The sequence below is a fragment of the Homalodisca vitripennis genome, chromosome 4 (genome assembly GCF_021130785.1).
Source record: "Homalodisca vitripennis isolate AUS2020 chromosome 4, UT_GWSS_2.1, whole genome shotgun sequence".
NCBI lineage: Eukaryota > Metazoa > Arthropoda > Insecta > Hemiptera > Cicadellidae > Homalodisca > Homalodisca vitripennis.
In genome coordinates, this window is record NC_060210.1 from 42,753,686 (window position 1) to 42,775,130 (window position 21,445).

Consider the following 21,445-nt stretch of genomic DNA (forward strand, 5'->3'; position numbering starts at 1 on the left):
GTATTTTAGGTATAAACCAAGATTTACAAGCCAAGAAAGAGATGAGAGTGAGTCTAGTGAAGAAACACCTGAGGAAGTAGAAGGCTCTTCAGAGGATGCTGAAGAAGAAATCCGATCTTCAAAAAGTAGTAGTCCAGCACCCTTAGCTGTAGCTACACCAAAATCAACAGTTTCAAAAAGAAACAATTGCAAATACCTGTTTTCAGGGGCAAAATCCGAAAAGGTAATTAAAATATCATTTATGTATTTCTTGCCATTTCAGGTTGTATTTAAACATTTGTTTTTATATTTAAAAAGTTCAATACTGGCAAATTGTATGTCAAATTAAAGGCCTTTACAAAAATGACACTAATTTAAACTTTGTCAACAAGTGTGATACTATAAAAATGCTCACAAAGTTACTTATATACAAATCTTAACCCTTCCAACGCCACAGACGAATATATTAGAATGGTAGACTTTGATCAAAACACCAAGTACAGTTATATCGATATTATAGATTATGTCTCTTGGAGAGTTTTTTAGTTCACAAAAGATCTTAGAAATGCCCAGTGCACGCTCTGTGCTTGTGCTTGTCGCAGTTGCCAAGGAAGTATTTAAAAACAACCCTCACTTTGCTGTAGGGGGAGGGGAGCGCCTTTTGTCTAACTCCGACCACCTGCTTGACTTTGGGAAAGTTCTGCGTCTCCTATAGAGCTATAACTAAAACATGTCCGTGGCGTGTATTACTGCTCTCTCTTGGTTGTCACAGTAACACGTCTACTACATATCTTATTATTCTTCATCGTATGGTAGTATTGTGATTAGTTTGAAATATTTATCTTGTTTTATAGTAAAATGTAATTAAACTTTTCAGTTTAGTATTTATTATTAATACTAAACTACAAACAATAAACAAATGTCTTGTTTTATAATTTTTTTGCCTTTTATAATTTAGTTATAATAAAAATTAGCTTTGAACTTGAAGTAATAAAAGATTTTTACTTGGTCTTGGCGTTGTAGGAAAGTTAATGGATTTATTAGTGGTGTGTGAAGGGTTAAAGTATTATTTTTAATATATTGGTACTGTTAGTAAACCAAAATTATAAAATCAAAGAGGTTGTAGTCCCAAGTTATTTATTTGTTGGTTCATTACCTGGCGGTCACCAGCAGTACTGTGGTTTTCAAAAAAAGTTTTGTTTATTTTTTATATTGTATACATATAAAATGAATTGAACTTAGAAACAATGAAAATTTGTATAGTAAAAATATGTTATTATCTGGATTTAATGTTTATATCCCATTCTTGTCTGACTATGGCTTGTTCCCCATGATAATGTATAACAATGTGATATGCTCAGGTTTGTCAGATCTGTGAGAAGGCAGGGGATACTGTCAGATGTCGAGGACCATGTCAAGGCTATTACCACCCAGATTGTATCACCAATCCCCCCAAGCCTGAGCTGCCTTTAGTCACCCCAACCAGGAAAACAAAGAAAGGCAGACCCAGGAAAAGCTTGGACCCAGCTGGATCTCCTTCTTCCTCGGATACTAGTCAATCAGATGGACATATTGAAAATGGAAGAGTACTTGAAAAAGATCTTAATTCAAGGCTACCCAGTGAACGTGCAGGTCAAAATGTAAAAGACCAGCAACAACAAAATGTGGATAGTAAGCATGATTCTTTCATTATTTACATTAAACAAGTTTTAATCAATTTGGGCTGAATCCTATTTTGGAAACATTCTATTTTTTTTTTAAATCAACGCATTTGAGATCTCAATCTCAAGACTTCTTTTCTTGATTCAAATACCACTATCAGTATTAATAAAAAAGTGTTAAATAAACATGTATTTTTTGTCTAAACTCTATGTACGGAAGAATGTTTTATTACATCTGTATCAGTGCTTTACATTAATATGGCATCAGAAAATGAAGTATGGATACAGCATGACATATGAGATCTTTATAAAGCTAGCTCATTAATATATGTTACAAATTAATTGTCAAAATTAGTCTGATCGTGTCAAAATACGGATATAGGATGCAACAGCAAGTTGGTGGTCAACAAAAATAGCACAGTGGCTTACTAAAAAATTAAACTTTTCAGTTAACTTTTCAGACTTAAAACAATTACAGCACAATATCTAATTTTAACATAGTAAAAACTAAACTATATAACATACTCCACAAAAAGCCACAAATGATAAATTGTGAATCCCATTGCATGACCAATTGCTGTAAGAATAAACATTCAAATCAACTTTGTAACAAATATCTATTTTTTACATTGGTCTGTGGTTCCTAGTTTGCCTAAGAATGATGAAGTTTAAAACTAATCTTAAGAAATGAACGTCATTACACAATAGGATATTTTATCATTATAAGACCAAGGACAATGTGATGTGGTCAGGTAAAGTTTATCTGTCTGTCTATGCCGTCAATTGATCTTCAGAGGGTTATTCTTGATAAAACCAAGACCATAAGTAAAATTTTGGTTACATGAATATAATTTGTTGGTACTTTACAAATGTCTAAGAATCAAATTCGCAAAGTGTAATTTATACAATACTGGCGTGAAAATATACATTTTTGTAACTATTTTTAATCCCAAATGACAAGTAAAAAATAAATCAGATAAAATATTTCAAAATTGGAATCAATTACTTTGGAATTGGCCCATTCCTAACTTTAACATCTCAAATGCTTCATATGAGTTTACTATCATTCAAATTCTGTATATCATTCCAAATAGGCTACTCCATTCTGACCCATGGATAACAATAATTAATATCTATCAATTGAATTTCCTCAAAAAGCTACAACTATTTCTTTAAAGTTCTTTATTGACAAAGCGTTATTTGAAAAAATACTAAGATGATGGTCATGTCGTCAGCACTGTATTACAAAAGCAACAAGTTTTTATACAACATAAATACTTCAAATGTCAGTAATATTGCTATTTTCAGACTGTAACTAATCTGAGACAGCTCATCATGGAGTATTAATTATCTTTCTGTAGGTGTGCCAGTGGTGGAAGTGATAGAGCCTGAAGTGAAGCCCTCTGGGAAAGTACGGAAGGGCAGCAAAGACAGTGAGAGTGGGGAGGAAAGTGAGAGCTTCCGTTGTAAGAACTGTCTTGAAGGTCGTTCTTTGCCCTGTTTCATCTGTCAAGAGTACATTGAGAAGAAAAGTGGGGATGCTAAACTTTACCGTTGTATCACAGGTACGTAACTTAATATGTTTTATCAGTTTGGTACTTCCACGTTCTTGAATCCATTTATAATATGATCACAGAGCTTTTATTATTAGTGCATTTTTCCGCACAGTCAGTTAAATCAATTAAATAGTTTTTTATTTTCCTTTTTGTTCTTTTTTTCAGTACAAAAATCAAAAACAATTTGTTGTAATTGAACTCTCATAGTAATGAAATAACAATCCCTAAGTGTACTATATGATCTGAAACCCCTTTGACTTAATAATCTTAATTATTTTAATTATTGTTTCTAGTTATCAGAGAGTGAGGAGTTGAATAGCCCTCCCCTTATTACTTCCTTACTAAGACTGCAGGCCAAAGATTTGTTGAATCAAAATGAGCTGTGTTGTTTTTTAGTAAAGAAAAACTGGTTTTTCTGTTATCCAGCAGTAGTAAAAATAATGCATATCTTAAAGATGGTTTTAAAATTTCATGAATTATATTTATATTCTCCATGTATGTCAGCTGACACAAATAAGGTTCTCTTCAAATTCATTCTAGATTATGGGAGATGGACCACTGGATATGGAGTTTTGTATTAGATATTGGCAAGTTTATAAACATGTTTATATTATTTTAATTTTGTAATATATAGAAGGCAAACTAAGTATTAATAATGTGGTTCCTAAAATACATAGTTCACTCAATTACTTTTTCGAACTTTACTAGTTACTAAGGTTCTATGTGTGTTGCAGCTTACTGTGGGAAGGTTTATCATGAGGAATGTATAAAGTCGTGGCCACAGGCGTCGTGGAGAACCAACGGGAATGGGAAGGGCAGCGACCGAGGTGTCTTGACCTGTCCTCAGCATACCTGTCACACCTGTGCTTCTGACAACCCGAGCGTCATCAAGGCTCGTTACAGCAATGACAAGCTGGTGCGCTGTGTCCGCTGCCCCACCACTTACCACTATGGTAATTCTATGGTCACTCCTTAAGATGTTACTGTAAAACCCCAAAAATGATGTTTTTTGTAGACAATAGCTGAAGTTTTCATTGTAATTATATCACAACGATTCTATCTTAAATTTGGTCTCTCTGTACTATCTAAGAATGTTGATAACATATCAAAATTCACCACTAGAAGATGTGTAGCTTGACTTGTTGTTTTGTTTTGTTTTGGTCCAGAAGCCAAGGGCTAATTTGCATTGTATAAACACACAACCTGGTTTTTCTTGAAATATACAGACAAATTTCCTACAAGAAAATCAATTGTAAGCCGCTCTAGAGATCGAAAAAATCAGCCGTCAGACACTTTACACATATTCTAATATTAAATCAGAGTCACCTAATCATATGCAGAGTTTTAAAATGGCGACAGCAAGTCTCTTTTTCTAGTTATCTGACTGTGATATAACTATTATTTAAGAGCCGGTTGTAGTGGTAGCTATCTTGATTGAATCCCATAAGAACAATGTTAAAGCTCATGCTCATTAACAACCATATTTTTAATCATAGAATCAAAGAAGATGTCTCATTTTAAGATATAACTAATACACTTGCAACGCTTTTGTACTTTTTCTATAATTTTATTGGTGGTTCAGATAAAATATTTTAAATTATTTTGTACTTTATTATTTTAAAAAGTAGAAACTTAACAAGAAAAAATAAAAATCATTTGGGTGCATATTAATAAGATCTTCAGAATGAGACATCAACGACAACTCATGATAAAAATAAGGGCATAAAAGTGCATTGTTCATATGGGACTATAATCAGGATGGTTACCACTACAGCTGGCTCAAGTTATAAAAGTATAATCTGAGAATAAAATGTTTTTTTCTTAACTCTTTTGATGCCCTCCCATCTAAACTTCCACCAAAAATAGTGTGGCTGACAATATATTTATTTTCAGGAAATTATTCTTTTATCGATTACAAAAACACCTAGTTTATGTGTTTATATGGTCTCAGCTCCTGGATTATTTGTTTCAGCTGCTCTATCAATGTAAACATAAAACACATTTTAACCCTTCCGACGCGGCTATCGCCTATAGACGCGGAACTGCCGATGCTTTAAACGCGGATAACGTTTACAAACGCAAAAGCTTTACTTTTGAAATGGCAAAGAATTAGTTGTTAAAACTTCCGTAAGAGAGCAGGTCGATGTTCCTTTCGACTGTCGGGACTAGACAAAACGCTTTGTCACCGTTGGTGGACGTTGTAACGGTATCTACTCGGGTTGAAAGCAATCGCCGCCATTTTTTGTATGGCCTGTGACGCGCATACGCCTACAGACGTGTTCGTTTCATTCAGCTGTTTAACTACGTGTGTGTTGGTCGTATGTTGGTTATATTGTTAAACAAAGTGTTTTGAATCAGTCCATTGTTATTCTAATAGTGTTTTAGTTTGTTTTTACTAACATTTAGTATAATTTTTTGTTATAATGGCTAATCCAGATGATCATATAATTTCATATTATTACATTTCAAAATCTTATACTGAACTTATTTATTTTTATGTACTAATTATACAGAAACTTCAGTTACACTCATTATAAATAACCTGTATAAATGTAATGTAATCTGTCAAATAGTGTTCCTATGTACATTATCCTGCAATGCAGTTTATTCAAAATTTCAAATGTTTTCGTGCGTATAAAATTCTCAAAAATATTACATGTTTATTTTTTTTTTTATAAAGGTAATACCAAGGAATATGAAACAAAAATTAGCATTGGGAAATTTTAAAAAAACTATTTTTTTATGTCTTAGCGTTTGACAGTAATTTAAATTATCGCTTTAAGGGTTAAAATTCAACAAGTTTATTTAAACTGTTTGATAAAAGATATTAACAATTCTATGTAGGCATAAACTATGTCTTTAATGAACACTTAAACATTTTTCATTTGTCAGTTATAGGACCAAAAGTTTTTAGCATCAGCTAAAATTGCCTTGTAGTTTCAGACAATTTACTAAAATTAATTCTAATTTGTTTATGTTAATTTTCAATCAGAGATATGTAGAATATTTAAATAATACTCCTCACAATATATGATCTGTAAGAAGTTAAGATCTAAAGGAAAGTAACTGTTGTGTTAGGTAACTACTGCCTCCCAGCAGGATCTGAGATACTTACAAACACCCAGATCATCTGTCCGCAGCATTACCAACCTCCCAGGAAGGGTGTAACTCACCATATCAATGCTGCTTGGTGCTTCATATGTGCTTCAGGTCAGTAGTACGTTTTAGTTCTGGTTAACCTGAGAATAAATCAGTTTGGGTTTTATGCCTTTAACCTCAATTCCAGAACAGGTCTTATAAAATTAACCCATCAAGGCTAATGAAATGATCAGCCCGTCGTACAGTTTACATCGCAAAAGACAAGATGAGACTGACTTGAAAGTATGACCACACCGATAAGATCAATTCTTTCCAATAGATAAAAGAGTTAGTGATTTGTCAAAGACAAATCTTGCATCCACTGAGTCTTCAAAAAGAGATTTGTATTCAAAAATCGATCAGTGAAATACAATAAAAGATTTTCAGTAAATTGAAGAGTGGTGATACGCTTTTGTTCCCAAACATACGTGTTACAATGCAGAAACATAGAATTGATGAGATTCAAGTCAAATTTTGTATATAAAATCATGATATTTCTTTTTTTTATGGAACTAACCCAATTTTTCCATGTACAGCTACTAGCATGTGACAATAACATCCATATAAAAAAAAAAGAACACCTCGGCTCAGGCACTTCCATTTTCCTTCATGACCCTTGGCAAGTATGAATTCATCACAAGAGTTAAACTATGCAATATGCAAGATTATTTTCAAGTTGAAATTATTCATTGTTTACTTGTTTTTGAACTTTTATTTTTCTTATTTTCAGTGATGTAACATTTATTCTGATGTGAATATTTATTATGATATTATTAAGATGTCTCCCTCTACTAATCGCCGGAGCAATAGACCATTTAACTCTGCAATTAACCAACTTTGATTTCGCTGTAGGTTAGGCTGAAATCAACCTCATACCCCTGTTACTTCAGTACAATGGTGATAATTACTTTGACTTGTAGAACTAATTAGTACCCTATTAAGTTTCTTTAGATACATGGTCTTAGTGATTTCTTATAAGAACTGTCCATTTGAATAAAATTCACTGTTGTTTATGCTGTTTGGAGCAGTGAGACCTGAAGGTAGGATTTTTGTCAAACTGTCTGCATGTTATTCTTTGCATGGAAACTGAGAGTATTCTCTCACAGAGTAACAATATCAGATTTACAAAAAAAGAGCATACATTCGTACAAACCCAACAACAAGGTTGTTATACCCTTTTTTCCTGTACTCGGAACTAATTTTATTCAGATTTTACAAGTTATATATTTTTGTGATTTAACAGTGATAAACAAACATAGTATTTAATATTACTTACTGATTTTTAATTTGTTAAAAAAGTAATAAAATAACTGTATAGTGTGTTACAAAATTGCATGATACAAAATTATTGCAATAAAACTGTACATTTTAGGTACTGCTAATTAGTTATGATGAATAAGTGGCAGTAATATGATTTATGACTATCATGTAAGTATATTGATTGGTTCATGATGAATTGAAACATTTTAACATTGTTAAATTGATCAATATATTTTTTTTAACTGCCAATAAATTAAGTCTGCTTATACACCTGAATTAAAGGGGTCAGAGCTATAACGGTAAGTAAATCTACATCTGTCGACATAGAAGTTTATTAACTACATCTATTGGATTTAGAAAGACAACTTTCACTACAGAAGCTATATTTCATTTCCTTCGTGAGGTTGTCTCTTCACTTGATGTCTTTCACTTAGATTAAAATAATGCTTTCAGCGTTGTTCCTCACAATTTGCTTATTGAAAAAATTACCAAGTTTCTATTAGAGGCAAGGTGTATAATTGAATTTCTTTTTTGTTCACAACCAAAAGCAAGCAGTGGCTGTTCCATATTTTACAGTTCTACTATTTTACAGGTGTGCTTCAAGGTTCTTTGTCCTGGGATCTGTTCTTTTTTTATTTGTAAATGGCATACCGTACCTCCAGCTGTAAATCAGGACAACTTGTGTATCTTTTCAGATGATGCATCCTTCAACATTTTCAATAGAGACGGGGAATGTTTAGAAATTAATATCTATATTCAGATTAGTTCTTTGCTTCAGTGGCTGGGACAGATCCATCTTCATTTAAATGTCTAATAAGACTAAACCTGTTGAATTCTATTTAAGATCCTCCCAAAGAAATGCTAACTCTTCTGATATAATAATTAGAGATTTTCGTGTCAGTCCTAGTTCTAGCTCTGATTTCCTTTGTCTGATAATTAACTAATTTATTCTTCCACAACAAAATTGATAACATAATTTTAAAAAACAAAGTAGCACTTCATTCATCTTACGGAGGTTGGCTTCATTTTCTGGTAAAGACGCCTTACTAACAGCTGACTATGTATGTTTCTATCCCTAAATGAGCTATTGTTTAATCATATGGGGTCACGAATCCACTATTTACAATTCAGAACAAGGCCGTAAAAGTGAAATATGGTGGATCAATCTCAATTATATATAAGATTCTTTAAGCAAATTTAACTTGCTGATTTTTTCAAGCTTATATTTTTTGGAATGCGTGTAATTTGTCTTCAAAAGCAAACACCTATTCCCAGTAAAACGGTCACCATACAATCTTGACAGCACTAACTACTTCCTCTCCCAAACTCAACAACTTTTTTAAAAACAAACTAAATACATAAAACATTAAATGGGGGCTGGTTTGGGCTCTGAGGATTATGTTCGATGAAGTTATGAAGACATTTTCCTTAAGTGCTTTAATAAAGGTGATTACAATTGGCTGACTTTGTACATAAAATCTGCCTTAAAATATAAATTTCAGAAGCTGAAAAAGACACTAATTATTTGAATGGTCACTAAACCTAATAAGCACTTTATTGTAACAAATCACAACATATTGTTATCAATTGTTAAAGCTTGATAAATATTTTGTTATGGATGCTGAATGTCAATTGTCATTCCATAGGATTTGATGTGGTGATAATTAGTAAGATTAGTGAATTTCTGTGGTTGGATTTAAAATTACTTTGAAGAGTTGTGGAAATGTTTAAATGTTTGGTTGGGCTTGAGTGCTACTTATCAAATATTCTAAAACTCATAAATAATTAATAAAAAAAATTAAAAAAACAGCAGTGTTATACTAATTCCCATGTCATGTCATGAAAACAAACAAAAACTGTTGTCTGTAAAAACCAGTTGGATTCAACAGAGGCCCTAATGCTAAAACTTTTCAGTGAGACAACAATTTTTCTGAACAGTCAGAACTTTGGCTAGTTTAGTCCTTTGGGACTTTTGTGGTCCAAAAATGTCATATGTCAAATGTTTCACAATTTTTGGGGATTTCTGGTGTGTTATTTTGACATTGTTAAAAAAATGACTTCTTAGTAAGCATCTAGTATTTGTGTACAACATATATGTTTAATGTGAATATTAAGTTTAGCTTCAGTGTTTACATGCCTCTTAGGCCAGTGTCTGGAATCTAATTCTGTCACATACTGGTTTAGCCTATACAAATGTGTTACCATCCATTTCTCCATCCTTATGTTCAAAATTAAAAATAATATATTTACAATCTGTGGTCAAAAGTAAACTTGACATAAATGTGTTACATAGGCAGACAATATCAAGGGATGTATAAGAGGACAAGTAAAATAAAATTACAATTTGTTATTTCACACTTTTCACAGCTTCGTACCCGTTTTTTAGCTATGGAGGACTAAAATGTACCTAGGTATGCTTGTGCTAAACTGTGTTATTCTTTTGTAATAAGAGTAACAAATAGTCATGTTATTTAAACAATGTCAGGGTAAAATACAATCTTATTTTTAAAGTAAGAGGTGTTTTTACGAACTATTTTGATCAACTGATGCTTTCAAAACATTCTTTTATATGTACTGGCCGATTGCCATTCAGTACCATAAGGCTTAAACACTATGAATCAGTTTTGTAACAAAAATTACACAACATTGCAACAGATGTTTTTCAAGTATTACAAACTAGATACTACAATTTCCTTTCTTAAATGACTGTTGGAAGAATCCTTGAACTTTAATAAGTTAATAGTCAGCTGTGAGAGTAACAATGGTATGTATGGCAGGAGGATCTCTCATCTGCTGTGACTTGTGTCCAACATCATTCCACGCAAGCTGTCTCAACATCTCCACTCCTCCGGACGGTAGTTACATCTGCGAGGACTGTCTCACTGGACGTTTTCCTCTTTATGGCGAGATTGTCTGGGTAAAACTGGGAGTTTACAGGTACGCCGTATATTCCTAAGTTCAAAGCATGGCTTTGTGGTTTTCAGTTACTTAATTTACTTTTAATTGTAGTTGGAATTGTGTTCATTATAACAAAAAATACACAGAAAAGTTGTTGATCATGTTGTGTGTTTATTTCGATAGCACTGAAACTGAAGCAGTGACAAAGGTAAATTGTCTCCTAGGACATTTAGCAATTATGAAGCCCTTAAATCGTTATCTGTGGATTTCTTACAAATTCATTTAGCGATTACAATAATGACAAATGCCTTGGGGGTTCACAGTGTTAAACAATTCAAATAAATAGGTTACTACAGGCGGTTGTTGTCCGCCCTGAGCTGTAAATAGCTAATTATTTTGTGTATTGCAAATAAGCATAAATACAATTTTTTTAGTTTTAAAAGGTGTGGACAACAAATCAACATTAACTAATCGCAAACGTGATCTCTCAATGAATAGTACAGGTCAGAAATGTGTGGAAACTGGTGTACACTGCATGTTCCATCTAACCCATAATCACTATTACTTGGCAGGACCAACCTGAAATTTTTCCAAGAAATCTATTAAAGAATATTGTAATTTTGTGTTTGCATTCTATTTGTACAATTCCAAGAATTTCAAGACCAGAAATGTATGGTTATGTTTGGTGTGTACAGATGGTGGCCTGCTGAGATTCTGTATCCAGCTCTGATCCCTGATAATATCCTCAACCTCCCTCATGTACGGGGAGAGTTTGCCGTAAAGTTTTTCGGCTCACATGACCACTACTGGATCAACCGTGGCCGTGTCTTCCTCTATCAAGATGGGGTTAGTACTGATTACTCATTTATTAGTGTTGTGCTTAAGAAAATTAAATTATGCTTTCAATAAATTAAATTATTAGCCCTCGTAGCACCGTAAGTAAGCTCATATAAGCACGAGGGCTGGCCGTGCTTTAAATGCTGTAAATGTGTATAGTTGCAAACCAATTGTTTTCCCTTGTTTTTATTATAATGGTAGTTCTAACTTAGTGTACTAGAGTATGTAAGAAGTATGTTTTTTTAGTAATTTAGAGATGTGATGTTTACCGCTTGACAGCCTCTGTGCTTATCGATCAATGCTTAAACCAGTTTTTGTCTCACAGTTGGCAGTTTGGTGGTATTGCTTAAAACCACAAGAACAGCAATACTGATGATTTTGGCATAGGATGTCTGCACTGTTTTCCTATACTAATAATTTTATATCAAATACTAGCAGTTACCCGTGGCTTCGCGCTCAATTTTCTATTGTTTTTTTTTTTAATTGTTGGTTAAAATTAGATTGAAAACAAACCGTTATAGTTGATTGAGTTTGTAAATCAAGTAATAATAATAACAACAACAATAAAATGTTGCTTATTGGGCCTTTGCAGTATGGGAACAGGATGTAGGGTTTGGAAGGATAAAAACTTAGCCTGGGAACTGGAAATGAATTTAATCTCAAAAAAATTGTGGTGTGAGGCGTAGCGTTACTGATTTCTTATTCCACTGAACAATGGAAAATGTCTTAAAAATCCTGTTTCTTTCTCTAAACATTCTTTGTTATTTTAGTTTTACTATTATAATCTTTATATAGTTAGTCATTCTACTGTTTTGTGTTTTCATTGCTTGTACACATATTTCTAGTTATTTTTTACTTTACATAGCATCTTGATTTAAAAATCGTAATCGGTCATTTAAGAGATAATAAACATATTTTCATTTAAAAACTTCTTATGACTTTTATGAGAGTTTGAATTTAATTGAGCAAAGCTTTTATATTTATTTAAATTAATTATATAAAAACTATTTCTGAAGATAAAAAAAACAATGGTTTGGCATGTAACATTTTATGTACATGTTTTTCTCCAGGACACTGCTGGGAAAAGTAATTACAAGAAGTCGTCTGTAGACAACATGTTCGAGAAGGCGGTGAAAGAAGCGAGTGAGGCACAGCAAAAGTATGCAGAAGAAAAAACCACTCGTGAAGCCGGAACCAGACCTGGAATGGTTTGTAGTCAGTTTAAGTAAAGTAAATACAAAATACCTCTGAAGTCCTTCGTGTGGTAGATGACCATGGCCATAAACGGCTCACAGATTAACATACAAAACATTGTAACCTTTGTCCAATTTGATATTATCATGCAGTTGTCGATTATTCTGTTATTCATTGTACCTGGTGATTGTTTCGTGTTCATTTTATTTTCCAGTGAAAATGATAGTAAATTTAACATTACATTAAATAAATAATGGACAGAACAAACATAAATGGACAGTCAGTATATCTTTGTCGTTCTTTTACAAATAATCATACATCTTTCAATCACCAGACCTATCAGTCACAGAAAATGCACCACTTCAATGTAAATTGTGTGAATGTCTTCATGTTTCTGTGCTCGGAGTAATGACAGTTTTCATTCTCCCAAGCTAAGAAAGAGGTTTTAAAATTTCTTGTTAATTCATTTTTTCTAGTGTATGTAGAATAGTTTTTTCATTCACTGTGTGATATAATCATCAAATTAATGTATGTTGTTTCCTCTTTAAAAATTTATACATGTTGCTTGTGTGTAGAAGCCACCAAACTATGTGAAGCTGAAGACCAACAAGCCAGTGGGTAACGTGCGCATGTTGGAAATGAACATATCCAGCCTGACACCATGTGAATGTGACCCCAACAGCAAGGCACCATGCGCTCCTGAGTCCGACTGCCTCAACAGGATCTTGATGGTTGAGTGCAACCCACAGGTTTGTCCAGCCGGTGAAAAATGCTGCAACCAGTTGTTTGAGAAGCGACAGTACCCTCCCCTTCAGCCCTACCAGACTCAGAGCCGTGGCTGGGGACTCAGAACTCTTGTGGATCTCAAAAAAGGTACCATTATTATTTATGATAATCTGGATTTTTCCTTAGCTAAATATTACTACTCTTTGAGCAGCAACTGGGGGTATTTGATCAGTCTCTGTTTTACCACTAATTACAATCTTGTTTAAAATTTGATAGTCAAACATATTTCTGATTGGTATCTTTGAAAAGTTAGGTATTGTTAGGATTTAGATGTTAAACTGCATCAGATTTTTGACTTATTGATTAAGTTCAAATGATTGCTATCCATTCAACTTGTAAATTATTAGTTTTTTGGAGGGATCAGACACAAAGACTGGATAAAATGCAGGAATACTGTTTTATTAGCCAAAATTATTTTCTTCCTATGAGTGGTTTACCGACGAGTGCTGAAACTTCCTTTAATTAACTCTGGCAAATTGTTTGCCTTTTATCGGTCTTCATTTTAAATATAAAATATATTAAGCCTGTAGAAAGAAAGTACGAAACTTTAAGAATATTTACTTCAGTAATGTCAAAAAAAGAAGTTTGTTGTTTAATGAATATATCTAGACGTATGAGTTCATAGGTTCACTATAAATGAATGGTAATCGTAATTATTTGATCTTTAATTATGAAGTCAATATTTATTTCAAACTAGTTTCATCCATTGTTCAAGTCAATGAATCCTGTGATGAATAAGGTACTTAAAGAAAAGTAAAGAATGTCTTATTTTACCAGGCGAAAAAACATAAGACATAATTTATTTACTTTATAAGTATGTAAAGTAAATAAATTATAATACTAAAAAATATCAAATAAAAGTAAATCATGTAACATTTTGCTAATTACATGTTTTCTAGTATGTTGCTAAGTTATAGTATATAGATCCTGTTGTGCTTGCTTTCTTAAACTAAGCACATTTTATCACTTTGAATATAAATATGTCCTTTACAATATATTAACTAAACTGAGAATATACAAGCCTAAAACCATTGACTAATTAATATTTCTCTAAACCATAAACTGTTTCAAGCAGCTATTAGTTGACCACAATAACCTATTAGGTATTAGTTTGGAAAATATGGTATTGAAATAGTATAACTGTATAAGAACATAAAAAAGTGAAAATGAACATGTTCCACATTAACCATCAGAAGCAATGTATTTTATAAGATTTTAACATACTCTAACCTAGTATTAAAAATTGTTAAATATTACTCAATACATGTCATGAAGGTTGTATTATTAGCAAATTGAATGATACCACAAATCTGTGTACAGGTGACTTTGTAATTGAGTATGTGGGAGAGATGATTGATGAAGAAGAGTACAAGAAAAGGCTTTCCCACATGCACGAGAACAATGAAGAGAACTTTTATTTTTTGACAATTGACAAAGATAGGATGCTGGATGCTGGACCAAAGGGTAATGTTGCAAGGTATGTCTTGATTTATCACATTATTATTACACCCCTGTCAGCTGTGTGGACTAACCGTACCACATTGCAATTATTGTTTGTTTTGGCTCCTAAACTATATAAGTTTGGTAGAAATGTTTGAAAATTTAACATAAAATCTAATCAACCTGTTTGTAAAAAAAAAAATACCTAATATCTATAAAAAATAACTTAATGACCTATGTTTCTGATATTGTAAAATAGATTTTGGTCAAACAGTACAAAGTAAGAGAAATTATAACACTCAGAAAACCATGCCTTATCTTATTTGATCTCATAATATCTTGTTTCAGATTCATGAACCATTCTTGCCAGCCCAACTGCGAAACACAGAAATGGACAGTGAACGGTGATACTCGTGTCGGCTTGTTCGCTCTCTGCGACATCCCAGCTAACTCTGAGCTGGTGTTCAACTACAACCTCGAGAGTATAGGCTCGGACAAGAAGCCTTGTATGTGTGGAGCACCCAATTGTAGTGGCTTCATTGGTGTTAAAGCTAACAAGGTAAACTGTTTTGGATTAAACTTTAAATATAATCATGGATGATGTTGTACTATTGTTGATATTCAGGTAAAATTTCTAAAAAGAATTAAATTGGTGCACAGTATTCCCTCACTAATACAACACAATTCAGACCAGATACATATTGGATCAGTCAAAAAGCTGGATTACTGGAGTTCAATTGAAAAATTAGTTTAAATTACGTAATAGAATTTATTTTTACTCAAGAAGTTAATTCTTACCATAAAGATGTACAATAGAGTCTTAAAATAAAAAAGGATAGCAGTTTAAATACAGTGTGTACTTACATTATCTCACTTTTGTATTAACCCATTGAAGACATTGAACGGGCAGTTTCCATCCTTCACTTCGCGTGGCCCAATGAATAAAGACGGGCAGCGCCCGTCCGCTAGACACGACATCGACGTAGTTGAATATATTGCCAATAGATCGCAGAGGCATTCACATTTGGCGCATATTTTGTTCTCAATATTCTAGTCTATGTTTTTCTTCTTCTTCTTCCTTGCCGAAAATCATCTGATATTGCCTCAAATCATCTTGGCAAAACAGCTTTCTTTCGTTTGTAAACAGTCAAGATGGCGTCTCGCGACTGGAATGATGTGTTCGTAAATTCGGATGATTTTGCGGCTTACGATGCTAATGTTTTAGATGAAAGTGGTGATAAGGAAAGTGACAGTGAACAAGATGACATGATACATGAAAATAATAAAATGTCTGATGGTACAAACGATGACAGCAGTGATAATGAAAGTGACGATAACCCACCGGCTAGGCCTTGTGATTTTGCGTGGAGGTTGGACCAAATACTGTTAGTACAATGCGTTTTACCGGAAATCATGGAATAAATCCTATCATTTCGAGGCAGTTAGGAGAAAAGTTGCACTGAATCAGATGTGTTCAATCACTTCTGTGACGAAACCTTTTGGGCTCAGGTAACCCTTTGGTGGCCTCCCGCTTGTGGAGAATCACCACTGCGCCTTCAAGGTAAGTTTTGGGGGCATTTTATTGAAAAGATACCTCCAACCACCAAAGCCAGGCCCTCAAGAAAATGTAAAGTTTGTGCCTCACAGGGGAAAAGAAGTGAAACAGTGTACCAATGTAAAAAGTGTCATGTTCCACTTCATCTGGAAACATGTTTTGAGGTGTTTCACACCCAAACCAACTTCTAAAGAAGTATAATAAAAATTTGTAAATATATGTATATTTAAAAAAACTAACATTTTGTGTTCATACAATAACAAGGAATAACTAAGGTACATTTATAATATTCATAGCATGTTATACAGTAAGTGTTATGCAAAGTGCACCTGTTCTTACACAAAAGCATGGAAAATATCCAGTTCTGTAGTCCAAAAATAGTAATATATAGTAATATATTAATTACTATATAAAAATATAGTAATTTATTCAGTCATGAATGGGTTAAGCACATGTACAGTACTGTACATTAAAAAGATTGTTTGATGACATTAAAATGGAAAAATAAAAAAAGGCCAATCTCAGTTTCAAATTCTTAAGATGTTTTAGTTTTGTGATACTCTTGTACTGCATAATTTCTTTACTCAATAAAAGACTTCTCAAAACTTTTCATAGTCTCTCTAAAACTAAGATGTCTTGTGCTGCTTCTCCATTTTTTTCAGCCCACTTGATGCTTGTTCAAATGGATGCTCTTGCACTGTCAAGAGCATCCATAAAGTGAACTGATTCTTAAATCTTTTCAATTTTTTCTGTAAGTATAAGTTCTCTTATCACTCATGGTTTTGTTCAGGGCAGCCAACAAGCCAAGATTGAACGTCACTTATTGTTAGGCTTCCTTCATCACCACTACAAAGGGAGAAATAGCTTTCTGAAGTTCATTCAACTCAGTTTCATTTTGATCTTAAACGCTTGAATCCTCTTCAGTACATTGACCATCTTTTGATGTACTTGATGTTTGCTTCTTATATTCTTTCAACAGTGGAAGATCGGACCATACGTTCGCCTATAAACAGACAATTGTTTTTGTAATTACTTTTTTCATTCTTAAAAATGGAAAATAACTTTTTTTAGATTGCCCTCCTTAAGAAACTGAACAATAAATACTCTTGTTACTATTCAACATGTTATAGAGCAGACTTTTTTGTCATTTATTTTAATGACCTGAATCACATTTTGATCCTTTAGTTGTAGGATTATGGTAACATTGGGCGATAAAATGATGTTTAAATACAGCATCACTTGTTTTAATTTGGTTTCATCAGGGTCTCCAGGGCAATTGTCTAAGATTAGTAGAGTTACTGCGGCAATGCTTAGTGACGATACAGGCATTCCCTTACTGCTGTTATCTACTGCGTTGATTACTACGGAGACCAGTTTAGCGCAGGGCCGGACTATAGAGGGACTGCTGTAGTATAATATGATGAGTTAATTAATTGGTCTAGTTACAGTGCAATATTTTTTATATACACCTCTTACGAAATGTTTGTAATATTCTGTTATATTGTCTCTATCTAGAACAATTCTGACTGTCAGTGTAGATATGATTGTAATATAAAATGTACATAAATGTTGACAACGTAACAATTAACACAATAACTTTCAACTCTGCGTAAAATCTGTAATTTTATTAATTCTGTAAGGTTCTCAGCTCATCCAAATTCTAAGTTAAACCATAAATGACACCAAAACTACTATGTTGCAGAATGCCGACAAAGAAGATAATAAGGAGAAGAAGACAACAAAGAAAAAGAAAGTGGTTGTTAGCAAGACCCATGAGGAGGAATGTTTTGTCTGTGGTGAAGAGGGGGAGCTGCTTCTTTGTGATGGTAAACATTGCACCAAAGGCTACCATCTCTCCTGTTTGGGCAAAAAACAGCATCCTCAAGGTAAATAGGTCAAGAAAGTTCAAGCATTTTTAAATGGCATTAAATTTGTTGTAATAGTAGGGGAGCCCTAGCGGGGATTTTTCGCGTTACTAGAGTGCGTCAGAAAATTATATGGAGAGAAATGCCATACCCTGTAATGTACCCCTAGCACATATGAACCTTTAATATAGGGGTCTGCGTTGAGGGCAGACCGTCAGACTAGTAAAAAAAATCGTTCCTCAGAAAAACTCGTGCGCTTCAGATAAATACAAGGTAAGTTAAGTACATGTAGAACAGTGTAGATTTCAATAATCTGATGATTTAAGCGTGGTATAAGGAAATAGGCAAGTCACAAAGGTGTAAAAAAAATACATTACCTCGAAATACTCAAACGCGATTGAACTTTTCTTATTTTGAAGGAAATCTTTTAAGGATTACGGATAAAATATAATCTGACGATTTTCATGGGGTAAGGTAGCTAAAACCATAAATAAAGGGTGGAGCGTACAGCCGCTGAGAACTGTATATTTCCCACTCCGCGCCTCTCTTTCCTTCTCACTCTTTCTCTGTCTTTCACTATCTTGCACCATCCGCACACTACCATCTACCGCCATAATGTCATCTCAGCTGATCACAATAACAAAGTGTTTTTGTAGAAATACAACGTTTTTATTTATTTGTTTGATTGTTTAATGCAATAAGTGTTATATACATTACAATAATGAGTGATATAAGTGTGAAATGTGTATTTTGTGGAAAAAAACGTGTGAAAAAAGAAAACAAAAAAATTTTTTCAAATTGTCAGATGAACAATATTTCTCCACATTATTGTCAGTTTATCTTTTAGAATAGTCAGGACATCGAATTGAACCGCCTGTATAAATATCTGACGCGCTCGAGTATTTCAAAACCGCATTTTTTTACATTTTCACAAATCTGTGATGACTTTTTCGATCACATCCAAATCGTCAGTCATTTAAATAGGATACTTTTTTGAGTTTACTTAACATTCCCTCTGAATATCTGACAAGCTCAAATAACTTTTTTTTTCTCTTTTTTCTATCCCTTTTTATGGCCACCGTCCACTATTACTCGTCAGATTAATATCGCTCGGTTATCAGAAAGACATAGCGCGTATACATTATGAATGTCTGACGCGCTCAAGTATTTCCATGTGAATGTTTTTTTTTTACATTTTTGAAAATTTGTCCACGCTTTCCTCCACACTGAAATAAAAAAATTAACATAAACTTTTTTCATTTTAAGACTTAATCTTCAGAATCCTATAGGCCCCCATGACGCTTTAGTCATTGCAAATTTAGCATCCCGGGCTCCCTTACCATAATAAGTCCATCCCCTAATTAATCTGATAAAAATCATATATATTTACTTTTATGAAACACCCAGTTTTGTCTTCATTGGATTAATTTTCACATCAAACAATCACAGCTTACTAAAACATTCAGCATAATACTAACCAAGTTGTTATGTTTCACACAATCGCATACAAATGTTGCATTTCAGAGTTTGTTAAGTAAGCAGGTGAAAATCCAAGTTTTAGCAAGGGGATTTTGATGTGATAGGAAAAACAGGCATACGTTTTTATATACACATGACAAATTGGAAGGTTTGCCGTATGCTTCTCAACATGGAAGCATTAAGGTGTAATATTTCATGCCCGCTGGATACAAGAAGCTTTACTTCCTACTTTAATCCTCTTGGAATGTTTGGAAATGATGATATGTTACAAGAAACAGTTACTAAATGGTTTAATGGTCAGACGGCAGAGTTCTTTGATAATGGGATACAAAAGCTGGTGCTAGGACTAAAAAAAATGTTTAAATATTCATGATGACTATGTAGAGAAGAGAATAACTGTTCATAATTTAGTTTGTGATACAACTTAAGTTCATACATAAAGTTTCCCTTGATCCATTACAAAACGGTTCTTACTTAAAAAATTATCATACCATGGAAATATCCGAAGCACAAATACCGATTGGCTTTGTTTGCAGAGATATGACACGAACACAAAGAGTAAAAATTATTTGGTGGACAATATATTTTAAAAATTGAAAAAAGCCAGAAAAATAACTTTTTATACGTCAAAAAATATCTGTCTGAACTCTACAGACCTTTTCTGTAAAAAACACACTAAACAATTCAGCAGAACAACATAATTTTAGGTACAAAATAAAACCATTAAGGAGGTAAGGTATGTCTGATGGTACTAAGATCTTCAGTATTTAAAAATTAAACAGTCTCTGGTTTTCTATTAAGTGGATGGGTGCACTGATGTTTCTAATTTATCAGTTTTGCTTGTCATTGTAAAATACTTCAATGCTAACAAGCTCGAGGAATACCTGTTGCCAAGCTATCATGTCACTAAAAGATGTACTGTTGAGGACATTCAATTTTATTCAAGGTTTTACCACAAAAATAAAACCAATTGTAAAAATGATTATGGTATTTGCTTTGATGGTGGAAAATCTATCTAATATATCTAAGTCTAGTTGTTGCAATGGTTTGCAACGTTGCATGAAATAACTCATGTTTGGAGGCATTGTGTTATACATAAGAAAAACCTAGTTTCACATCTTTTTGTCCATTGAAAGAAATGTTGAATCATTCTGTAAAAGTAATTAATTTTTTGTAAGGACAGTGCAACAAAATCCAGACAATTTTTTATGTTGTTATGTGAAGATATACAGGGTGTCACAAAAGTCCCGCACAGGCTTGATAATTCCTGAACGATTACAGAAATAGTAATTAAACTTGGTACATCATTAATGCATCTATAAATCAATTTTTTTAAGTAACTACCATTTTTTGTCATGTCAGGGGGATGGCCCACAAGGAGTCAGAAGGGAATCTTAAATTAGAGCATAGGTGAAGTAGTACATAAAATTAAATGTCTCTATTATTAGAGTGCAATGTCATAAATCTCATCTAAAAAAGGTTCACTCTTTAACAAATTATGCTGGTTTGAAGTTAGAAATATTGATGATGTAGGTCTGTAGCCTAATGAAAAAACCTGGGGTCAACAATTTAACAAATTAATTGAAGTGAGGCGGAGAACAAAAATTCCACATTTAATTTACTGGGTAACCTGCAGCATGGTTGATCTAATCAAGAGTTGACTTTATTTGTATAAAAATATATCTAAACTTGCTGTATTCAAATGTTGTTGATGGTTGGATGTCACTAAAATAAAAAAAAATTTGCATTTTTATTTGTTGATTTTTTTGTAATTGTTACTTATAACATTTATTGAAC

General features: G+C 33.0%; 1 protein-coding gene across 3 annotated transcripts in view; it reads left to right on the top strand.

Moving 5' to 3' along the window:
- Positions 1-21,445, top strand: part of LOC124359212 (histone-lysine N-methyltransferase NSD2) — a 46,339-nt gene that overhangs the window by 20,045 nt on the left and 4,849 nt on the right. For all 3 annotated transcript variants that reach the window (XM_046811776.1, XM_046811775.1, XM_046811777.1), the window contains exons 8-19: positions 10-223; positions 1,341-1,650; positions 3,002-3,205; positions 3,931-4,149; positions 6,275-6,406; positions 10,372-10,531; positions 11,188-11,338; positions 12,400-12,537; positions 13,099-13,396; positions 14,630-14,786; positions 15,098-15,308; positions 18,007-18,190. In XM_046811776.1, the coding sequence (XP_046667732.1) occupies positions 10-223; positions 1,341-1,650; positions 3,002-3,205; positions 3,931-4,149; positions 6,275-6,406; positions 10,372-10,531; positions 11,188-11,338; positions 12,400-12,537; positions 13,099-13,396; positions 14,630-14,786; positions 15,098-15,308; positions 18,007-18,190 (2,378 nt within the window). The remainder of the gene's footprint in view (positions 1-9; positions 224-1,340; positions 1,651-3,001; positions 3,206-3,930; positions 4,150-6,274; positions 6,407-10,371; positions 10,532-11,187; positions 11,339-12,399; positions 12,538-13,098; positions 13,397-14,629; positions 14,787-15,097; positions 15,309-18,006; positions 18,191-21,445) is intronic.